A 21293-nucleotide genomic window follows, 5' to 3' on the forward strand; every position below is an offset into this window, starting at 1 on the left:
GCCCACGGGAGAAAGTAACGGCGGATTTTGCTGCGGAAAACCTGCAGATTTTCTAGATTTTCCTGATATATCCGCGGGATAAGTACAGACACTCCCCATGTTATCCTATGGGATTTGGGGAGTGCCGTATCAATGCTGCGGTATTTTCTGGATGTCCCGCAGCCGCACGTAACTGCATGTCCACTATTCATGCGGAATTATTTGCGGAATTCCCACCCCTCCACTATGGAGATACAGGGCGGGAAATCCACAGGAATTCTGCATTGTTTCCGCAGGTTTACCGCAACAACTCCGCAGAAATACCACAGTAATGGATAGCTGCGGATTCCACGGAGTTGTTGCATGAACCTGCGGAAATATCTGCAGAAAAGTCCGCAGGTACGATCTCCCGTGTGCACATGGCCTTTGAGGCATTTATGAGGCTGGAGAATTTGGGATCAGGAGACCCGTGGCTGGTCCGTGCTCGGACTGTGGACGTGGGAAACTGGTCTTAGGAGCAGTCAGCAAATCCATACATGGCAATTACTGCTACTGTGGCGTTAGTTTAACTTTTCTCCTATTGTTCCTTTTCCGCCACAAGCAAAACAGTAGGTGGGTCGTCTGCGCTGCTGATAGACTTCATGTAATTTTATAATCTACCCGTTTCGCAGTCTTGGTTTATAATCTACCTGTGTTGCTGTCTTGGCGTTATAATCTACCTGTTTCGCAGTCTTGGTTTATAATCTACGTGTTTCGCCATCTTGGCTTTATAGTCTACGTGTTTCGCCGCCTTGGCTTTATAGTCTACGTGTTTCGCCGTCTTGGCTTTATAGTCTACACGTTTAGCAGTCTTGGGTTTTATAATCTACGCATTTCGCAGTCTTCAGACTTCTTCATCAGGATATACCCACATCCAAAAAGCCTTTTGCATGTGTTTATATCCTGATGAAATCTGAAGACTTCAAAACTCGTAGCTTATAAAACCGTATCACCTACTTTGTATCCTGGACAATTCAGCGCTGACGTGCCACCTTCTGTTTCTCTTCTGGTATTCCAATAGTGTTTTTTAACCCACGGTACTGCAACAGATGACAATTTTAGGCTTTATCCTCATTGTGGGATACGCCAGGTGAGCAATTCCTTGTAGCTTATTCTCCTTTATGTTCGGATAAGACCCTATTTTCCTTTTTGCTCCTCAGCTTTTCCCTCTTTTCTATCATTTCAGACGGCTGTGAGGTTTAAGGAAGTGGCGGTGTGCTTTTCGGAGGAGGAATGGAGCCGGTTAGACCCCTGGCAGAAGAACCTGTACGGCAGCGTGATGAGGGACATTCACCAAGCTTTACTGTCTTTAGGTAGTTGTGAGCGGATGTGAAATACGGGATGGATCCATCCTCTTACCTCCCGACACTGTGTCATGGGCATGTTCTGGTCCAGGTATCAGTGCTATGTCCTCTAATGGCCCATATAGCAGTGTGTCCACCACATACCCCGGCAGATTAGTCCATGAAGGTTTCCAATAAATGACCTCAATACTTGTCGTCAGATAATTTCTCATCTTAAGCCCCCGTCACACATAGCGAGATCGCTGCTGAGTCACAGGTTTTGTGACGTGCCAGTGATCTCGCTGTGTGAGACACGTAGCAGCGACCTGGCCCCTGCTGCGAGGTCGCTGATCGTTACAAAACAATCAGGACCTTTTTTTGCTAGTTGGTCTCCTGCTGTGCAGCACACATTGGCGTGTTTGACTGCGGGAGACCAACGAGCACCAACGTGTGTAAGCAGTGTACTCTGGTAACCAGGGTAAATATCGGATAACTAAACAAAGCACTTTGCTTAGTAACCCAATGTGTACCCTAGCTACGTATACAGGGAGCCAGCGCTGGCCGCCTGTAAGCGGCGTACGCTGGTAAAAAGGGTAAATATTGGGTAACCAAGCAAAGCGCTTTGCTTAGTTACCCGATATTTACCCTGGTTACCAAGCGCAACATCGTTACACAAGTCGCTGGTGAGATCTGCCTGATTGACAGCTCACCAGCGACCATGTAGCAACGCACCAACGATCCCTGCCAGGTCAGATCGCATGTGGGATCGTTGGTGCGTCGCTACGTGTGACGGGACCCTTACTCCTTCCTTCTCATTGATAACCTCCTACTGAATTGAGAATATTCCTGGACTCAGAACCCATGGATTCGTAGCTCCTTGACCTTGAGAAACTACAAGTCTTGTAAGGAGTCACACGTTGCCAACATGTCTTTGCCTGTCCAAGAAATCTTACTTGGGTTTGCAGAAATCCATCCCCATGGTACAGAAACAGAGATGCCAAGAAGTCCAAAAACAGAGTGGAGGTACGCACCCTCAACGTCTGCCTCATTTTTTTGTCTAAGGTAATAGCAGAGCTCTGTTGTTGGCTTTCTCCAACAGACTCATAGACAATGAATGAAACATAGGTGGAGCATGAACAGCTTTTCTCCCAACGATTGGGTCTCCAGGCATCTGTTATATCCCTTCTACTATGGATAAGAAATAACTTTACATTTATGAGACTGTGCCATTGTCAGTCTGGAATTGTCAAGATGTTCATGTTTTCTAATGTGGCATCCCCTGTTTTTGAGTAGGCGCTTTGTCTTCGTCAGCATTCTGCCAGCACTATAGGAGCTGGAGTACAAATTTTCCCTTCGCTCCTTGCACTGTGCAATGGCTTGTCTGCCATGAAACAGAAGCCCATATGCATATTATGTCTGTATTTAGTGTGACAGGAGGCAGTGCAAAGACTTGTTCCCATAAAGACCCACTCCACTTCCTAAAATTAGCATCACGTCCATATCAAAAGGACACACTTTTCCTGCATCTCCCCAGATAATTCTATGTAGAGTGATCTCGTCCTCTCCGCTCATTCACAGGTTACACCATCCTCCATCCTGACGTACTCTGTAGGATAAGACGTGATTGTGATCCTTACATCACCAACCAGGAGAAGGAAGGCAAAGGTATTTGTTTTTCATCTACAGATAAGAATTTATTTTTCCTTGAATTGGAGAAGTCCAAGATGCCTAGATTTGCCAAATTTGTTGTAGCATATGCCATTTGCTCCATTTTTGGCACGCATTCTGCGTCACCCGCGATAAATATAGATGAAGTCCGCGTGCGTTTGATCTCTGTGACTTCTAGAAACCATATGACCTGACTGTGGAGAAGATTTTTTTTCATTTCCTCAATCCAAAAAGACCCAAACAAGACAAATTGGACAAAATTTCATACAAAAGTCCAAAAATAGGTCCAACAAAATTGTTGGCACCTTACCAAAATTGTGGATAAACAACTTTGTTTCAAGCATGTGATGCTTATTCAAACTCACCTGTGACAAGTAACAGGTGTGGGCAATATGAAAATCACACCTGAGACCATATAAAAAGGGGAGAAGTTGAGTTAATCTTTGCATTGTGTGTCTGTGTGTGCTGCACTAAGCATGGAGAACGGAAAGAGGATAGAATTGTCTGAGGACTTGAAAACCAAAATTGTTGAAAAATATCAACAATCTTAAGGTTACAAATCCATCTCGAGATCTTGATGTTCCTTTGTGCACAGTTTGTGACACAATCAAGATGTTTACAACCATGGCACTGTAGCTAATCTCCCTAGATGTGGACGGCAGAGAAAAGTTGAGGACAGGTTGCAACGCAGGGTAGTCCGAATTGTGGATAAGCAACTCTAATCAAGTTCTAAAGTTATTCAAGCTGTCCTGCAGGGTCAGGGGGCATCAGTGTCAGTATAAACGATCCGTCCACATCTAAATAAACTGAAACGCTATAGAGGAGACCCAGAATGACCTCACTGCTGATACAGACATAAAAAAGCTAGACTGCAGTTTGTGAAAATGTATGTGAATAACCAAAATCCTTCTGTGAAAGCGTCTTGTGCACAGATAAGACATAGTTACATAGTTACTTAGGTTGAAAAAAGACCTAGGTCCATCTAGTTCAACCTTCCTCCACCAGTTCTACATTTGGTCACTAAGTCATTTATAACCAACAATGTTGTGTAGTGAGGAAATCATCCAGCCCTGATATAAAAGCTATAGTATCTGCCATTACTACCTCTTGTGGTAGGGCATAGACCAAGATAGAGGTTTTTTTAAAGCACATCATTCTAGTATTTACCGAAAACGGAATGAGGCCTACGAAGAAAAGAACACAAGACCTACAGTCAAATATGGTGGAGGTTGAAAGATGTTTGTGGTTGTTTTGCCACCTCTGGCACTGAGGGCCCTGACTGTGCAAGGCATCATCAAATCTGAAGATTACCAAAGGATTTTGGGTTGCGATGTAGTGCCCAGTGTCAGAAAGCTGGGTTTCTATCGTAGTTCATGGGCCTTTCCAGTAGGACAATGACCCCAAACATTCTTCAAGAAGCCCCAGAAATGGATGGAAACCAAGTGCTGGAGAGTGTGTAATTGCAATAATTTTCTGGGAGAAATACTTCATTTTCTGGAACAATTTCAAGGGTGCCAACACTTTCAGCCATGACTGTAACTGCTCTTGGGTGAGAAGTAGCTACAATTATATCCAGTCCAGACAATCCGCAATACAGACTGACACATTGCAGTAAACCTCTAGATAGAATTGGATCCACTTCTCAGCTGGGAGCAATACTGATCCCGTGCACTGACCGCAAACAAATATTTTGAAAATGTTGATGGATAGAAACTTAATGTCAGAAAGTTGTAGCACCAAAAAATCTCTTTAATTACAAGCATACATTGCAAAATATCTAATATTTCCTTGATTTTTTTTTTCCTTTTTACATATATACAATAAGTGATATTTTTATTGCTGCTCCCTCTCTGCATTACAAATCTAAAAGTGTCACTGTGCAAGAAAACAACCAAAGCGGACGGACGTGCATGTTTACAATGTTTATATATTCAACATTTTCTGTACAGTTTGCAGAATACTTGCTCTCATTGTGTTCTCTGTCACATCACCAGGGGCGTCAGAGCTGAGCTCGGACATTATATTTAACCTTAAAGACGATGAAGATGTGTGTGCTAACCATGAAAATCCTGCAGAAAGCGGCTCTCAATGTAAGTGGATTTTAAAGGGAACCGGTCACCGGGATTTTCCCCTTATAATCTGCGGCCACCACCACTGAGCTCTTATATACAGTATTCTAGAATACTGTATATAAGAGCCCAGGCTGTGCTGTATAACGTAAAAAACACTTTTATAATGCTCATCTAGGGGGCAGTCTGGTCCGATGGGTGTCGCTGCTCTCCGGTCTAGTGCCTCCTCTCTGCGGCGATCTCCATCCTACTGCCCACCCCTGTGTGCATTACGTGTCCGGCGTCATTCACACAGAGGCCTCCACTGCAGTCTTGCACATGCGCATTTTGATCAGATCAAAGTATTGTAGTGCGCATGTGCGGGCGGTCTTTGACTTTTTTTTTGCGCCTGCGAATTACAGTACTTTGCTCTGCCCACGGCAGGGCAGCTCAAAATGCTCTGGAGCGCAATGGAGACCTCTGTGTAAATGATGCTTAATGGCGTCATGCACACAGGGCAGGAGGACGGAGATCGCCACAGAGAGGAGGCATCGGACTGGAGAGCAGCGACACCTATTTGACTCGACTGCCACCCTAGGTGAATATTATAAAAGTGTTCTTTATGTTATTCACAGCGGCCTGGGCTCTTATATACAGTACTAGAAGGTGGCCCGATTCTACGCATCGGGTATTCTAGAATTTACGTATTGTGTAGTTCATGTATGATTTTTGTTATATATATATATATCTATATATATAATTGCCTTATTCTGTCTGTCTGTCTGTCTGTCTGTCTGTCTGTCATGCTCCGAAATTGTGTCCTTACGGTGACACAAAGCTGATTGGCCGCTGGGCTCGCCATGGCCCCGCCCCCCCACACGGATTGGCCTCTCGCCCCGGCTCTCTGCAGGCCCCGCCCCCCTCACGCAATGCACGCTCGCTCTGGCCCAACTGACACGGAGCCGCGACTCCCAGGTGAGTACACACACACATCAGATCACACTCACTCTCACACTCACTCTCACACACACCTCACACACACCTCACACATCACAACATGCTGGGATATCGCTTGCTTCTACACCGGCTGCGTCAGGATCCCGGCAGCGCCACACATAACCTTGCGATGCTGGGATCTTCACGGAGGCCGTGAAAGCTGGTAACCATTATACACATCGGGTAACTAAGGTCCCTTAGTTACCCGATGTGTATCATAGTTACCAGTGTACACCGGCTCACACTCACTCTCACACACACCTCACACACACATCACATCGCATCCACACATCAAGGTCCTGCAGCGGCGGAAAATACAGACACATAACAGCACACACATAACAGCACACACATAACAGCACACACATAACAGCACACACATAACAGCACACACATAACAGCACACACATAACAGCACACACAAATCAGATCACACTCACTCTCACACACACATCACATCGCATCCACATACTCACAACATCCTGGGATATCGCTTGCTTCTCGGCGGCGATACTGTGCTGTTAGCTTCCAGGACCTGCGGGAGGATCACATGGCCAGAAGCATGTGATACCTCCGGATGTTGTGAGTATAAGCACGTATGTGCGATATCGTCAGTGTCTGTGTGTGTGAGTGGATGCGATCGGGTGTGTGTGAGTGGATGCGATCGGGTGTGTGTGAGTGGATGCGATCGGGTGTGTGTGAGTGGATGCGATCGGGTGTGTGTGAGTGGATGCGATCGGGTGTGTGTGAGTGGATGCGATCGGGTGTGTGTGAGTGGATGCGATCGGGTGTGTGAGTGTCGGCAGAGGAGCACGGCGTGCTGGAGGAGGCTGGGAGCAGAGAGGCTGATCATGGGGAAGGCTGGGAGGAGAGAGGCTGATGCTGGGGGAGGCTGGGAGGGGGAGGCTAGGACGAGGGAGGCTGATGCTGGTGGAGGCTGATGCTTGGGGAGGCTGATGCTGGGGGAGGCTGGAAGGAGAGAGGCTAATGCTGGTGGAGGCTAATGCTGGTGGAGGCTGATGCTTGGGGAGGCTGATGCTGGGGGAGACTGGGAGGGGAAGGCTAATGCTGAGGGAGGCTGGGAGGAAGGAGGCTGGGAGGAGAGAGTCTGATCCTGGGGAAGGCTGGGAACGGGAGGCTGATGCTGAGGGAGGCTGGAAGGAGAGAGGCTGATGCTGGTGGAGGCTGATGCTTGGGGAGGCTGATGCTGGGGGAGACTGGGAGCGGAAGGCTGATGCTGAGGGAGGCTGGGAGGGGGAGGCTGGGAGGAAGGAGGCTGGGAGGAGAGAGGCTGATCCTGGGGAAGGCTGGGAGGAGAGAGGCTGATCCTGGGGAAGGCTGGGAAGGGGAGGCTGATGCTGGGGGAGGCTGGAAGGATAGAGGCTGATGCTGGTGGAGGCTGATGCTGGTGGAGGCTGATGCATGGGGAGGCTGATGCTGGGGGAGACTGGGAGCGGAAGGCTGATGCTGAGGGAGGCTGGGAGGGGGAGGCTGGGAGGAAGGAGGCTGGGAGGAGAGAGGCTGATCCTGGGGAAGGCTGGGAAGGGGAGGCTGATGCTGAGGGAAGCTGGAAGGAGAGAGGCTGATGCTGGGGGAGGCTGGAAGGAGAGAGGCTGAGGCTGGGAGGAGAGAGGCTGATGCTGGGGAAGGCTGATGCTGAGGGAGGCTGGGAGGGGAAAGCTGATGCTGGGGAAGGCTGGGAGGACGGAGGCTGGGAGGAGAGAGGCTGATCCTGGGGAAGGCTGGGAGAGGGAGGCTGATGCTGGAGGAGGCTGGAAGGAGAGAGGCTGATGCTGGCGGAGGCTGATGCTGGGGGAGGCTGGAAGGAGAGAGGCTGATGCTGGTGGAGGCTGATGCTTGGGGAGGCTGGGAGAGGGAGGCTGATGCTGAGGGAGGCTGGGAGGAGGGAGGCTGGGAGAGGTAGGCTGAGAGAAGAGAGGCTGATGCACACACACACACACACACACACACGCGCGCACTGCACAACACACCACACACACACACACACACACACACACACACACTGGGAACCACAAACAACTGCCCTACACAGACACCCACACACACAGACAACGCTGCACACACACAACACCCAACACACAAACACCGCGGCACACACAAATATACGCACATACCGCACAACACACACATTGCACAAAACATACCTCCCCCCAAAACACACCACACACACACAAACCGCGCAACACACACACACAACGCTACAGACACACAGCGCTCCACAAACAACACAACACACGCAACACACATACAACACCGCTCTCACCCCCCGCCACACCCAGACAACACCCAGAACATGTACAGCGCCTACACAAACACTTGGTAACTACACACAACAACATCTCTATATATATATATATATACATAACAAAAATCATACATGAACTACACAATACGTAAATTCTAGAATACCCGATGCGTAGAATCGGGCCACCTTCTAGTATATATATATATATATATATATATATATATATATATATATATATATATATATATATATATAGATATAGATATATATATAGATATAGATAGATATATAGATATATAGATATATAGATATATAGATGTTGTGTGTAGTTACCAAGTGTTTGTGTAGGGCGCTGTACATGTTCTGGGTGTTGTCTGGGTGTGGCGGGGGGTGAGAGCGGTGTTGTATGTGTGTTGCGTTGTTTGTGGAGCGCTGTGTGTCTGTAGCGTTGTGTGTGTGTGTTGCGCGGTTTGTGTGGGTGTCGTGTGTTTTGGGGGGAGGTGTGTTTTGTGCAATGTGTGTGTGTTGCGTGGTATGTGCGTATATTTATGTATGCCGCGGTGTTTGTGTGTTGGGTGTTGTGTGTGTGTGTGCAGCGTTGTCTGTGTGTGTGGGTGTCTGTGTAGGGCGGTGTTTGTGGTTCCCAGTGTGTTGTGTGTGTGTGTGTGTGTGTGTGTGTGTGTGTGTGTTGGGGGGAGGTGTGCACCTCCCATCGTGCTCCATCCGCCATGCTGCGCACTCCCAAATGTGCTCCATCCGCCATGCTGCGCACTCCCAAACGTGCTCCATCCGCCATGCTGCGCACGCCCAAGCGTGCTCCATCCGCCATGCTGCGCACTCCCAAACGTGGTCCATCCGCCATGCTGCGCACTCCCAAGCGTGGTCCATCCGCCATGCTGCGCACTCCCAAACGTGATCCATCCACCATGCTGCGCACTCCCAAACGTGGTCCATCCGCCATGCTGCGCACTCCCAAACGTGCTCCATCCCCCATGCTGCGCACTCCCCATCGTGCTCCATCCCCCATGCTGCGCACCCCCCATCGTGCTCCATCCCCCATGCTGCACCAGCATCAGCCTCTCTCCTCCCAGCATCAGCCTCTCTCCTCCCAGCATCCGCCTCTCTCCTCCCAGCATCCGCCTCTCTCCTCCCAGCATCAGCCTCTCTCCTCCCAGCATCAGCCTCTCTGTCCCCAGCATCAGCCTCCCTCCTCCCAGCTTCCCCCAGCATCAACCTCCCCCTCCCAGCCTCCCCCAGCATCAGCCTCTCTCCTCCCAGCCTCCCCCAGCATCGGCCTCTCTCCTCCCAGCCTCCCCCAGCATCGGCCTCTCTCCTCCCAGCCTCCCCCAGCATCGGCCTCTCTCCTCCCAGCCTCCCCCAGCATCGGCCTCTCTCCTCCCAGCCTCCTCCAGCATCAGCCTCTCTCCTCCCAGCCTCCTCCAGCATCAGCCTCTCTCCTCCCAGCCTACCCCAGCATCAGCCTCCCCCTCCCAGCCTCCCCCAGCATCAGCCTCTTTCCTCCCAGCCTCCCCCAGCATCAGCCTCTCTCCTCCCAGCCTCCCCCAGCATCAGCCTCCCCCTCCCAGCCTCCCCCAGCATCAGCCTCTCTCCTCCCAGCCTCCCCCAGCATCAGCCTCTTTCCTCCCAGCCTCCCCCAGCATCAGCCTCTCTCCTCCCAGCCTCCCCCAGCATCAGCCTCTCTCCTCCCAGCCTCCCCCAGCATCAGCCTCTCTCCTCCCAGCCTCCCCCAGCATCAGCCTCCCCCTCCCAGCCTCCCCCAGCATCAGCCTCCCCCCGCATCAGCCTCCCCCAGGATCAGCCTCTCTCCTCCCAGCCTCCCCCAGCACGCCGTGGTCCTCTGCCGACACTCACAGATCCGATCGCATACACTCACACACACACACACACACACACACACACACACACACACACACACTCACACATCAGAACACACTCACACACATCCGATCGCATACACACACACACACACACACACACACACACACACTGACGATATCGCACATACGCGCTCACACTCACAACATCCGGAGTTACCACATGCTTCTGGCCATGTGATCCTCTGGCAGGTCCTGGAAGGTCACTCCACAGTATCGCCGCCGAGAAGCAAGCGATATCCCAGGATGTTGTGAGTGTGTGGATGCGATGTGATGTGTGTGTGTGAGAGTGAGTGTGATCTGATGTGTGTGTGTGTTGTTATGTGTGTGCGTGTGTAAGTTCCGCCGCTGCAGGACCTTGATGCGCTGGTAACTATGCTACCATGGTTACCAGCGTATCCCGTCCCCCGCTCGCATGGGAGCCCACACCAGCATACGGCGGCAACCCCTGCAATGCGAGGGTATGTGTCAGCTGGGTTGGCGGCGTACGCTGATGTGGCTCCGTGTCGGTTCGGGGAATGCGTGCGGGGGGCGGGGCCAGAGCGAGCGTGCATTGCGTGAGGGGGGGCGGGGAATGGCCGGGGCGAGAGGCCAATCCGTGTGGGGGGCAGAGCAGGGGCGAGCGGCCGGCCAATCCGTGTGCGGGCGGAGCCTGGGCGAGTGGCCAATCCGTGCGGGGGGCGGGGCCATGGCGAGCCCAGCGGCCAATCAGCTTTGTGTCACCGTAAGGACACAATTTTGGAGCAAGACAGACAGACAGACAGACAGACAGACAGAATAAGGCAATTATATATATAGATTCTGGAATTCTGTATATAAGGGCTCACTGGTGGTGACCGCAGCTCATAAGGGAAAAACCTGTTGACAGGTTCCCTTTAAGCGTTTCATCATAAAGAAACCCTCCCATATACAGTACAGACCAAAAGTTTGGACACCCCTTCTCATCTCTAGAACAACTGTTAAGAGGAGACTTTGTGCAGCAGCCTTCATGGTAAAATAGCTGCTAGGAAACCACTGCTAAGGACAGGCAACAAGCAGAAGAGACTTGTTTGGGCTAAAGAACACAAGGAATGGACATTAGACCAGTGGAAATCTGTGCTTTGGTCTGATGAGTCCAAATGTGAGATCTTTGGATCCAACCACCGTGTCTTTGTAGAATAGGTGAACGGATGGACTCTACATGGCTGGTTCCCACCGTGAGGCATGGAGGAGGAGGTGTGATGGTGTGGGGGGGTGCTTTGCTGGTGATGCTGTTGGGGATTTATTCAAAATTGAAGGCATACTGAACCAGCATGGCTACCACAGCATCTTGCAGCGGCGTGCTATTCCATCCGGTTTGCGTTTAGTTGGACCATCATTTATTTTTCAACAGAACAATGACCGCAAACACACCTCCAGGCTGTGTAAGGGCTATTTGACTAAGAAGGAGAGTGATGGGGTGCTACGCCAGATGACCTGGCCTCCACAGTCACCAGACCTGAACCCAATCAAGATGGTTTGGGGTGAGCTGGACCGCAGAGTGAAGGCAAAAGAGCCAACAAGTGCTAAGCATCTTTGGGAACTCCTTCAAGACTGTTGGAAAACCATTTCCGGTGACTACCGCTTGAAGCTCATCAAGAGAATGCCAAGAGTGTGCAAAGCAGTAATCAAAGCAAAATGTGGCTACTTTGAAGAACCTAGAATATAAGACATATTTTCAGTTGTTTCACACTTTTTTGTGAAGTATTTCATTCCACATGTGTTAATTCATAGTTTTGATGCCTTCAATGTGAATCTACAATATTTAGACTATGTGAGCAAGGATGGTTGACCTTAGGGAGATCAACATCCACCACTGCGGAGACACAATCACGTGTTTCTCAACGCAGTGATTCTAGAGCAATGCCCCCTGGGAAATATTCAAAGCAAGAAGGCCTGCGGAGACACCATCACATGTTTCTCAATGCTGGCAGGAAACTAGCCAGGTCTTTCACCGGGAAGGAACAACCACGGGAAGGGCAGTCTCCAGTCTTCCAGGAGTAGGAATCTGGCTAGTGGGAGCATTGCATGAGGGGCAAATACCCCGAAATGGCTGTCTGTGGATGGATACCATGTTTGGCGTAGGTGGTCTCCTTGACTGGAGACTGCCCTTCCCGTGGTTGTTCCTTCCCGTGAAAGACCTGGCTAGTTTCCTGCCAGCGTTGAGAAACATGTGATGGTGTCTCCGCAGGCCTTCTTGCGCTACAATTTTTAGAGTCATGAAAGTAAAGAAAACTCTTTGGTGGCTGTCGGCTGAACAATGGTCCGGATGATCCTGTGTCCAACAATTATTCCCCTCCCCCTTTCCCCGACTCCTCCATAGACAGAAGCCATAACTCTGCTAAGTGCTGCTTTGTTCTCTATTAGAGCGCTATCAGACGATTCTAGATGGCTGCTTATCTTTGGGGGAAGAAAAAGATCATTAGTCCGAAATCGTTGCTGACCACCGTGCTCGTTACTGTTGGCTAAACCCGTCAATGTCAGCAAGCTCGTGTGTATTGACTTTGATCCCCATGTAGATTCTTTGTGCACAAATTTTGCATTATAGTCTAATGTGCGAAGTACATTTACAATGTTATTTAGTATGATTGACCTTGTAATATTAACATAACCTCTGTCAAATTTTTTGGGAAAAGTCTTGTGCTTCTCAAAAAGATCCAGCATTGATTGTTGTTTTTTTTTATTTATTTACTGCAATATGTATCATAGTTGCATGACACATGGAGATTTTGTGCAATTGTTTGAGATGCCGGCAGGAGCTTGATACATTCTGTAGTTTTCTATGTATGCAAGTTGGAACAGGGTCAGGAAAAAAGAAAAACAATACTCACCTCTGACCCCTCTGCCAACTGACATCAGGTCCTCTTCTTTCCGCCATTGCACTCTGCATCTCCGACATCTTTACTATAGACCAGGCGTTGCAGCCACTTTCCGGCCTTGGAGGTCACTACGCATCAACGTCACAATCTTACGATCTCCTGGATGTGGATGTGGCTGGAAGCCGTGGAAATGCGACACATGATGGCGGATAAAAGAGGACCCAACAGTCAGCAGTGAGGCGGCTGGAGAGGGGACATTTAGGTATTTTTCTTTTACAGTAAGTGAGGCCTGCTGCTCACCGTCCTGTGGTCTTCTTTCCGTCGTTGCTCACGAACACGCCATTCTTTTCACTATAGGACAGGATCAAGGACTGGTGGGGGGGTTACCACGAGTTGAAAGGTTGCAATGAAGACGCAACCTTATGATGTGCAGTGATCTCCGAGACCTGGACGCGGCCAGAAGACCTGACCTCTAGTGAAGAGCCCGGCGACTTGGTACACCCAATGATGGCAAGAAGAAGACCTGATGTACGGGGGCTGTCAGTACATAAAAAGCAATCTAGTCCTGCCATCTAAAGCATAATTATCTGTTCTGTGGTGATTATAGAGCTGGGTTTTGCTCAGTTTAGCAGCAGAAATCTTAATATTGGATAAATAGCACAATAAATATTTTAATTCGCTAATAAATCTCTCCTCTCCTGTAGATGCACCCCCTGCTTCTGTCCTCAGCCCGGATATCATATTCCGAATCAAGCATGATGAGAACAGTGAAGATCCGTCTCTTAAATCGGAGTTTGGTATGCCACCGTTATCACTAGCTGCTACACAAAACTCTACAAAGGATGGCGGAAAGTAGAGGGCAAAGCCAGAGGCGACCCCTCACTCCTCAGTGTTTTCATTAATCACCTGCAGTTTTCCAGGGGGCGCTGCTGTCTGCTTCAGCTAATGGAGGGGCTCCTACAAGAACCCATCTTAAAATAGTGTATGCAAAGAGGTTATCAGAGGGTCGCTTTAATCCTGATCCGTCATGTGGGAACTGCTTTTTCCCACCACTCTTGAGGTGCATTCATGGATAATGCCTGCTTTACACGAGACGATCTATCGTGCGATAGATCGTCGGGGTCACGTTTTTTGTGACGCACATCCGGCATCGCTTGTGACGTCGGCCTGTGTGACACCTCCTAGCGACACTGTATCGCTTACAAATAGTGAGTCGTGTACTCATCGCTAGGTTTCATAAAATTGTTTATGAAACATGGCACCGGTTGTTCATCGTTTCCGTGGGATCACACGTCGCTCCGTGTGACACCCCGGGAACAATGAACATCGCTTACCTGCGTCCTGCGGCTCCCGCCGGCTATGTGGAAGGAAGGAGGTGGGTGGGATGTTTACATCACGCTCATCTCCGCCCCCCCCTCGCTTCTATTGTCTGGCCGCCGTGTGACGTCGCTGTGACGCCGAACATCCCTCCACTTCAGGAAGTGGATGTTCGCCGCCCTCAGCGACGTTGCACGGGAGGTAAGTCCGTTTGACGGGGGGTAAACGACTTTGTGCACCACGGTCAATCAATTGCCCATGACGCACAAACGACGTGGGCGGTTACGATCACTCGTGCAATCGCACGATAGATCGTAACATGTAAAGCCCGCATAAGGAATAAAGATTAGTGAACCCGTTTGTGTTCGGTTTCTCCAGGTTTGACCGGACTCTGGAAAAAAAAAAAAAATAAAATTGATGTGGGAACCGGACTTGACTCCGGACTCCAAGCCCCATACAAGTCTGTTGGGGCCAAACTTCTGTGCTATATAGTGATTGTAGTAGTAATTCCTTGCTCTCTGTCTCTCGCGGCCTTTCTGTCTCTTGCGCCCCGTCTGTCCCGCTCTCTGGCGCCCCGTCTGTCCCGCTCTCTGGCGCCCCGTCTGTCCCGCTCTCTGGCGCCCCGTCTGTCCCGCTCTCTGGCGCCCCGTCTGTCCCGCTCTCTGGCGCCCCGTCTGTCCCGCTCTCTGGCGCGCCCTCTGTGTCCCTCTCTCTTTGGATGGCAAACCTGAGCAGTAAGACAGATGGAAAATTAAGTCAGTGTTCGAGCCAAGTCCTGGAAACCCAGTGTCCGGTGCAAAGCACGACCTTTACCGTTCGGGTTCGCTCATCTCTATTGAGGAAGATTGCCAACATTTTGTAGTCACATTTTCCAATTTTACTACCAACCTTACACCTACTATGCAGGGGAGAGTGAGGGGTCTTGTTTTTTCAAACAATATAGCCAGGGTACAGAGGTTTTCCAAAACTGAAAAACTACTTCAAACAGTGTAAAGTATATCTATTAAAAAAGGACTAAGAAATACAATTTCTGAAACTCAGCTTTTAATTTCTGTGGCGTATCATTCCTGAGCGAAATGAAAATTTTAACCTTTGCAATGGAAAAGGTTAAATCTCCAAATCAGCTGCAAAATCCGCTTGTAACCTGCAAAATTTGCTGCAACTAGGATGCGGAAAAGTTTGCACCTAATAATAAGCAACATGTGAACTTACGTTAACAAGTCCATACACTTTACAGTTTCAACCGAAAGGTTCATTCATGGAGTGAAATTGCACAATAAATAATTACTCAGCCGCCGGATGACAGGTTGTCACTGTCTCGAAAGACTTTTTAGGGGGTCCAGGTGCCATTGTCACGGATGTATGGGGAGATAAGGTATGCACACCAGTGACTATGTAAGGGGAATACATGAAATAGCAGAAACTGCTGTGTGAATACTGACATGAAAAATCCAATAGCTATATGTAAGAATGAAAATATGACAATGGAATCTGCATTAGTGCCATGAACATATGAATAAAGAGAAATTTAGCTACTGAATTGATCAATGCAATAGAGCCCCAACACTACGCCAAAGTATTTCTCTACGTTGGGGTCCCTAGCTATTCCCCTTACATAGTCACTGGTGTGCATACCTTATCTCCCCATAGTGATGTTTTTTTAGGTTTTTGCACCCAGTTCAGACTTAGAATGGTGTTCCAAACGTTATTCCTTATTGTTAGTAGTTTTTCGTTTGTGAACCCTCCCCAACCACACCTATTGCCAATCCATATCATACGCATAAATAGCCTGGGTCTCAGCTTCCCATAGACGGTAAGTTTTTTTAACTGCATGAGAGGACACACACAAGCTAGGGACCCCAACGTAGAGAAATACTTTGGCGTAGTGTTGGGGCTCTATTGCATTGATCAATTCAGTAGCTAAATTTCTCTTGATTCATACGTTCATGGCAGTAATGCAGATTCCATTTTTCACATTTTCACTCTTACATATAGCTATTGGATTTTTCATGTCAGTATTCACACAGCAGTTTCTGCTATTCCATGTATTCCCCTTACATAGTCACTGGTGTGCATACCTTATCTCCCCATAGTGATGTTTTTTTAGGTTTTTGCACCCAGTTCAGACTTAGAATGGTGTTCCAAACGTTATTCCTTATTGTCACGGATGTGTCTGGACCTTCAGGTGCTACTGCTGGGACCAGGTGCAGAAGGGCCCGGCGATCGTTCAGGCGTTAGTGGACGCTGTCCCTTTTAAGGGATTGATTTAGGGTTTTTTTTCTGTTTCCTTGCCAGGTTGGAGGAGCCTTTCCTCCAGCTGGTAATTAAGGGCCTTTATAGCTTGGGCCTCTCACTCCTCCAGTGCGGGTTATACTCTTCACTTGGAGAAGTTGCTTGCTCAGGAGTGCATGTGGCTTAAGACTACTGTTGCTGTATATTCTGAAGATTCCCTCTCAAGATAAGTTGTTGATTTTCCTTTTTCCCCTTTTGCTGTTTATTTTTGTTTTTGTTTTTCCCTTTGTGGATTGGTGGGTGGTGGGATTTAGTCCTAGGGTCTGGCTAGGAGACAGGGGCACCTTGGCGGGCCACAGCTCCTAACCCTTATAGGTACCTGTGTTTTGAGGGCAAACGCAGGGCCCCCCAGTGTCAGGGTCAGTGCAGGAGCTCCTGGTTATCCCCCCTCTTTGTGTTTCAGCCTCCCTTATTCCTAGGAGTCCACTTGCTGGGTGTATCTCCCCACAACCAGCATGACAGCCAGGAGCCTCCTAGACGGAGGCTACAAGGGACCTTCAGCTTCTCTTCAGTGAAGCTCACTGAATGTTACAGCCTCTTTGAAATTAATGATTTTTAGAAAATGGCCATAGGCTTCCAAGTCCGTGGCTCTATAAAGGGGTGAGGCGCTCACTAGACAACTTCCGCCTACACCTTCTACTGATCCGGGGGGGGATTTTGGCTTCCAGACCCCAACAATAAGCCATTTATAAGGAGGGGTCTGAGATACAATGAAGCTTCTTATTGAGAAATGTTTCTGTTCCAGAATTTCCTTTTGAATTGCCCGACAAGCCTATTAATGAAGAAGAAAAATTTATCTGTGGATTGAAGGAAGATATGAAGGATATTCGCGGTCATGAAGAATTCTCCCCAGAAAAAAATGAAGGTAATGTCTTAGAATATTATGGGCCAAAGCTAAAGACACATGCTGTCCTCCCACAATGGTCCAGGGGCTTGACTGGTGGTTATTTGGGGCAGTAGGGGATTGTTAATCCTGAGACCTTACACAGAACTGTGATTGATTTAAAGGGGTTGTCCACTACTACTAGGACAACCTTTTCTCATTCCACGTTCTCCCCAGCTAAAATAACAAAGCTTATACTCACCTCCCGTACAGGAGCCCTTCCAGCGGTGTCCGGACTCAAAGCGCCGGAGCTCACGTGGGGTTGTAACATCACATGAGCTTCGCGTCCAATCAACGCCAGCTTCCCTCTCTCCACCTTCGGACCAATGAACAGGAAGTAAGCACTGCACTTCCTGTTGATTAACTTCTTTGGTCTGAAGACGGAGATAGGGACGTGAGCTCTGGCACTTGGAGAACATACACCGCTGGAAGGGCTCCGGTACCGGAGGTGAGTACAGGCTTTATTATTTTACCTGGGGGGCAATGGGGAATTAGAAGTGGTTTTCATCGACAACTCCTTCTATACGGATTTGTGTTTGCAGTTGGTTGTGACCCATGACCAGGGTGGTCTTGCTGACATTGAACTGTTTGTGTTTATTTGTAGCCAGTCGTCTCGTTTTCAATCCCAAACTTTCCATTTGGATCAAGCAGGTGGATGAAGTGTCGGCAGCGGCTCCTAATGTCTTACCCGCTATGTGTAAAGGTAAAAAGCTACACTTAAAGTATTTCTAACTTATTTTTTTTCTTTTGCCGAAAAGGGCTGTCCACTACTACTTTTTTTTTTTTTTTTTTAATTAAGTATCGTACTTTTCATTTTATAAGACACACTGGATTACAAGACGCACCCCAAATTTAGAGAGCAAAAAATGGGTTCCGTCTTATAATCCAATGCTGTCGTACCGGAGGAGGGTGGCAGCGGTGGTGGAGTGGTGTCACAGGAGGTGGGGCAGTGGTGGAGTAGGGCAGTGTAGCGGGTGACCCAGATGCTTGCTGTGAGACAGGAGGAGCATCCACAAGTTGTTAGCAGTGCGGGCTTGAAAGAAATGTTGCCCGGAGTCGACGCGTGTGCAAATGGAGCTCTCGGCTCAATGACAAGCCAAGATCTCATCTGAACGTGCGCCACCTCTGAGCACCATTTTCTTTAAGTCTGCTGCAGGAAATGAATGGACTGGAGGTGGCGCATGTGCAAATGAAATCCTGAACTGAAAGCTCCATGTGTGCACACGCCGACTCCTGGTGCCATTATTTGAAGCCCGCACCGCCGACATTTTCAGAATGGTGGCCCCTGCCTCACAGCCCTCAGCACAGACCGCCGCCCGTAGCACAGCCCGCAGCTCGCAACATCTCCCCTGCCCCCTGTAACCATTCTCCACCACCCATGGTAAGCTACATTTGGATTATAAGACGCACCCCTCATTTTCCTCCCAAGTTTTTGAGAGGAAAAGTGCGTATTATAATCTGAAAAATACGGTACTCCCCCCTGTAAAATTATAAACAACATTTACTCCCCTACCGCACTCGTGCCATTCCAGCGATGTAGGCTCCGGGTCTCCTGAGACTCTCCTTTCATTGTCTAAAGGGCTCACATGGCATAACAATCAGTGGCTGCTATTAGATTGCTGCGCAATCCTTTTGATAAACCTCAAGGAAAGTAATGAGTGCACAGCAGCCCAAAAGTGGCGGCGAATTGGCTACAGGGCTCACATGGCATTACAATGTAAGGAGAGTCTCGGGAGACCCGGAGCGGACATTAGTGGAACATCGGTGCAGGAGGTATATATTCTTTTGTTTTATAAAGGGAACCACTTTATTTAAAAGGGGTTGTGCAGGTAAAGGATAACCCCTTTAAATCAGTAGTGCTTAGTCAGTAGAAAAATCCATCCTACATAAAGCCATTGATAAATAAAGGTGTTTGTGGTGGTAGGGGGGGGGTGCAGCTGCAGCGCTTCTTCCTTGGTGTGCGGAGATGCATGCTGTGAGGAGAGGATACACTGGAGCAATAAATAAAATTATTGACATAGGGGAACATAGTCTGCTGGGCTGGAGAATACGTTAATGGAGTCTTTTCTATTTTGTCTCTTGCAGATAGAAAGGCTATGGAAGTAAAAACTGAAGTAACGTTCACCTCTGACTGCAATAAATCCCCTCCAGCTAAGGAGATCACAGAAGCCAAGAACAATATTCGAGAAAACCTCCAAATACAAGAAGAGAAGCCGACGTTGTGTGATGACAGCCAAGACTGCAAAGGGGAGGAAAGTCTGCTATCCATTGTCCTAAGAACGAACGCTGGGGGGCTGTATACATCAAATTATAAGCAGTCCAGCAGCTGCAAAGAGGGGGACTGCCCCCGAAGTGTCCCTGGGATTGTGGAGAACGAGACGTTCTATCCTCCAAAGTCGTCTTTCCTACAGACCCACAATGACCTACAGAGCAATCGCTACGTCCCCCCAGCAATTCCGCCTCATGAAATAGAAAGACCATTCAGGTGCCGCCTATGTGGGAAGTGTTTTAAGACCATTGGCATGCTGAACGTCCACATGAAAACGCACAGCGGGATCAGACCCTACCAGTGCAACGAATGCGGGAAAAGCTTCAGGGACAACTGGAATCTAAAGGTCCATCAGAAAATACACACCGGGGAGACCCCCTACAGGTGCACTATATGTGAGAAGGGGTTTATCCAATACGCCACATATATGAAGCACCAGCGGATACACACGGGCGAGAAGCCATATTCTTGCTGCTACTGCGATAAGAGCTTCACCAATAGCTCCAACCTGGTGAGACATTACCGAACGCACACGGGCGAGAAGCCGTACGTCTGCACTGAGTGCGGGAAGGGCTTCAGCCACAACACCAGTCTCATACAACACAAAAACGTCCATAAGGTGCAACTGGCAGCAAACGGAGCCATCGGTCCCAGAAACATGACAAACCGGAATCGGGACTAACAGCGTGTTGTGGGGCATCTAAAAAAATAATGTTATTTGTACACTGCACTTTATATGTGAACTTTTTGAGCTTTATTAGTGTGGTATGCCTAATGGCTTTTATAGTAAAGCGCCATAAGGGCAAAGCAAATGCTAGCAAATCAAAAACAAATATTGAGACCTTTGATGTGTGATTGAATGAACTCTAATGTTCCCTGTTATCGGCCGGGAAGAGATTTGTGGCTGACCACTTTATGATTTGCACGTTTACTGCCTGAGAGAAGATAGGTGGCTGCTTTTGGCACTGTTTATCTCCCTGGGAAATAAAGCATCAGAGGGTTTGTAATCTGGCAGACCTGATCCTTGTGCCCGCTGGTAGGATTGGCTGCTCTACTTACGAAGTGAAAAACACACATCAGCTCACCAATTCAACCATCTGGGACTTTCCAAGGAAAAGTGGTGCATGGAAACAGGCCGGTTCCTGGTCACGATAATCCAAATGGAAAACACAACATCTGCAACTTTCATAAAATCTTCATTTTATTTGATTCCGTAGAAAAATTAAAAACCTCCACACAGGTCGGTCCCGGTCTACGCGTTTCGAGTGATAATTTTACATATACCAAATTTTACACCTATACTCACTAATATCCAGATTTCTCTGACGCCTCATTGGGGGATACATTATGCTGCCTATCCATAGGAGGACACTAAGTAGATGCAAAAGCATTAGCTCCTCCTCTGCAGTATACACCCCCTGGCCAGGGATCCTCAGTTTTAGCTTAGTGTCTGTAGGAGGCACTTCCTTTCAAGGTTTGTTATTTTTTGAGGGTGACAGTTTCCTTTTGGGACCGATTTCC

General features: G+C 48.7%; 1 protein-coding gene across 3 annotated transcripts in view; it reads left to right on the plus strand.

Moving 5' to 3' along the window:
• The window catches only part of LOC142257136 (uncharacterized), a 35430-nt gene extending 14379 nt beyond the window's left edge, over positions 1-21051 (plus strand). For 2 of the 3 annotated variants that reach the window (XM_075329242.1, XM_075329243.1), the window contains 7 exons: positions 1205-1331; positions 2880-2966; positions 4964-5059; positions 13716-13808; positions 17366-17485; positions 18108-18206; positions 19589-21051. In XM_075329242.1, coding sequence (XP_075185357.1) covers positions 1205-1331; positions 2880-2966; positions 4964-5059; positions 13716-13808; positions 17366-17485; positions 18108-18206; positions 19589-20454 — 1488 coding nt within the window. In that variant the 3' untranslated portion in view covers positions 20455-21051. The remainder of the gene's footprint in view (positions 1-1204; positions 1332-2879; positions 2967-4963; positions 5060-13715; positions 13809-17365; positions 17486-18107; positions 18207-19588) is intronic. The other variant, XM_075329244.1, reaches the window with a different exon arrangement.
• The last annotated feature ends 242 nt before the right edge of the window (positions 21052-21293 follow it).

The sequence above is a fragment of the Anomaloglossus baeobatrachus genome, chromosome 11 (genome assembly GCF_048569485.1).
Source record: "Anomaloglossus baeobatrachus isolate aAnoBae1 chromosome 11, aAnoBae1.hap1, whole genome shotgun sequence".
In the NCBI taxonomy this organism is placed as follows: Eukaryota; Metazoa; Chordata; class Amphibia; order Anura; family Aromobatidae; genus Anomaloglossus; species Anomaloglossus baeobatrachus.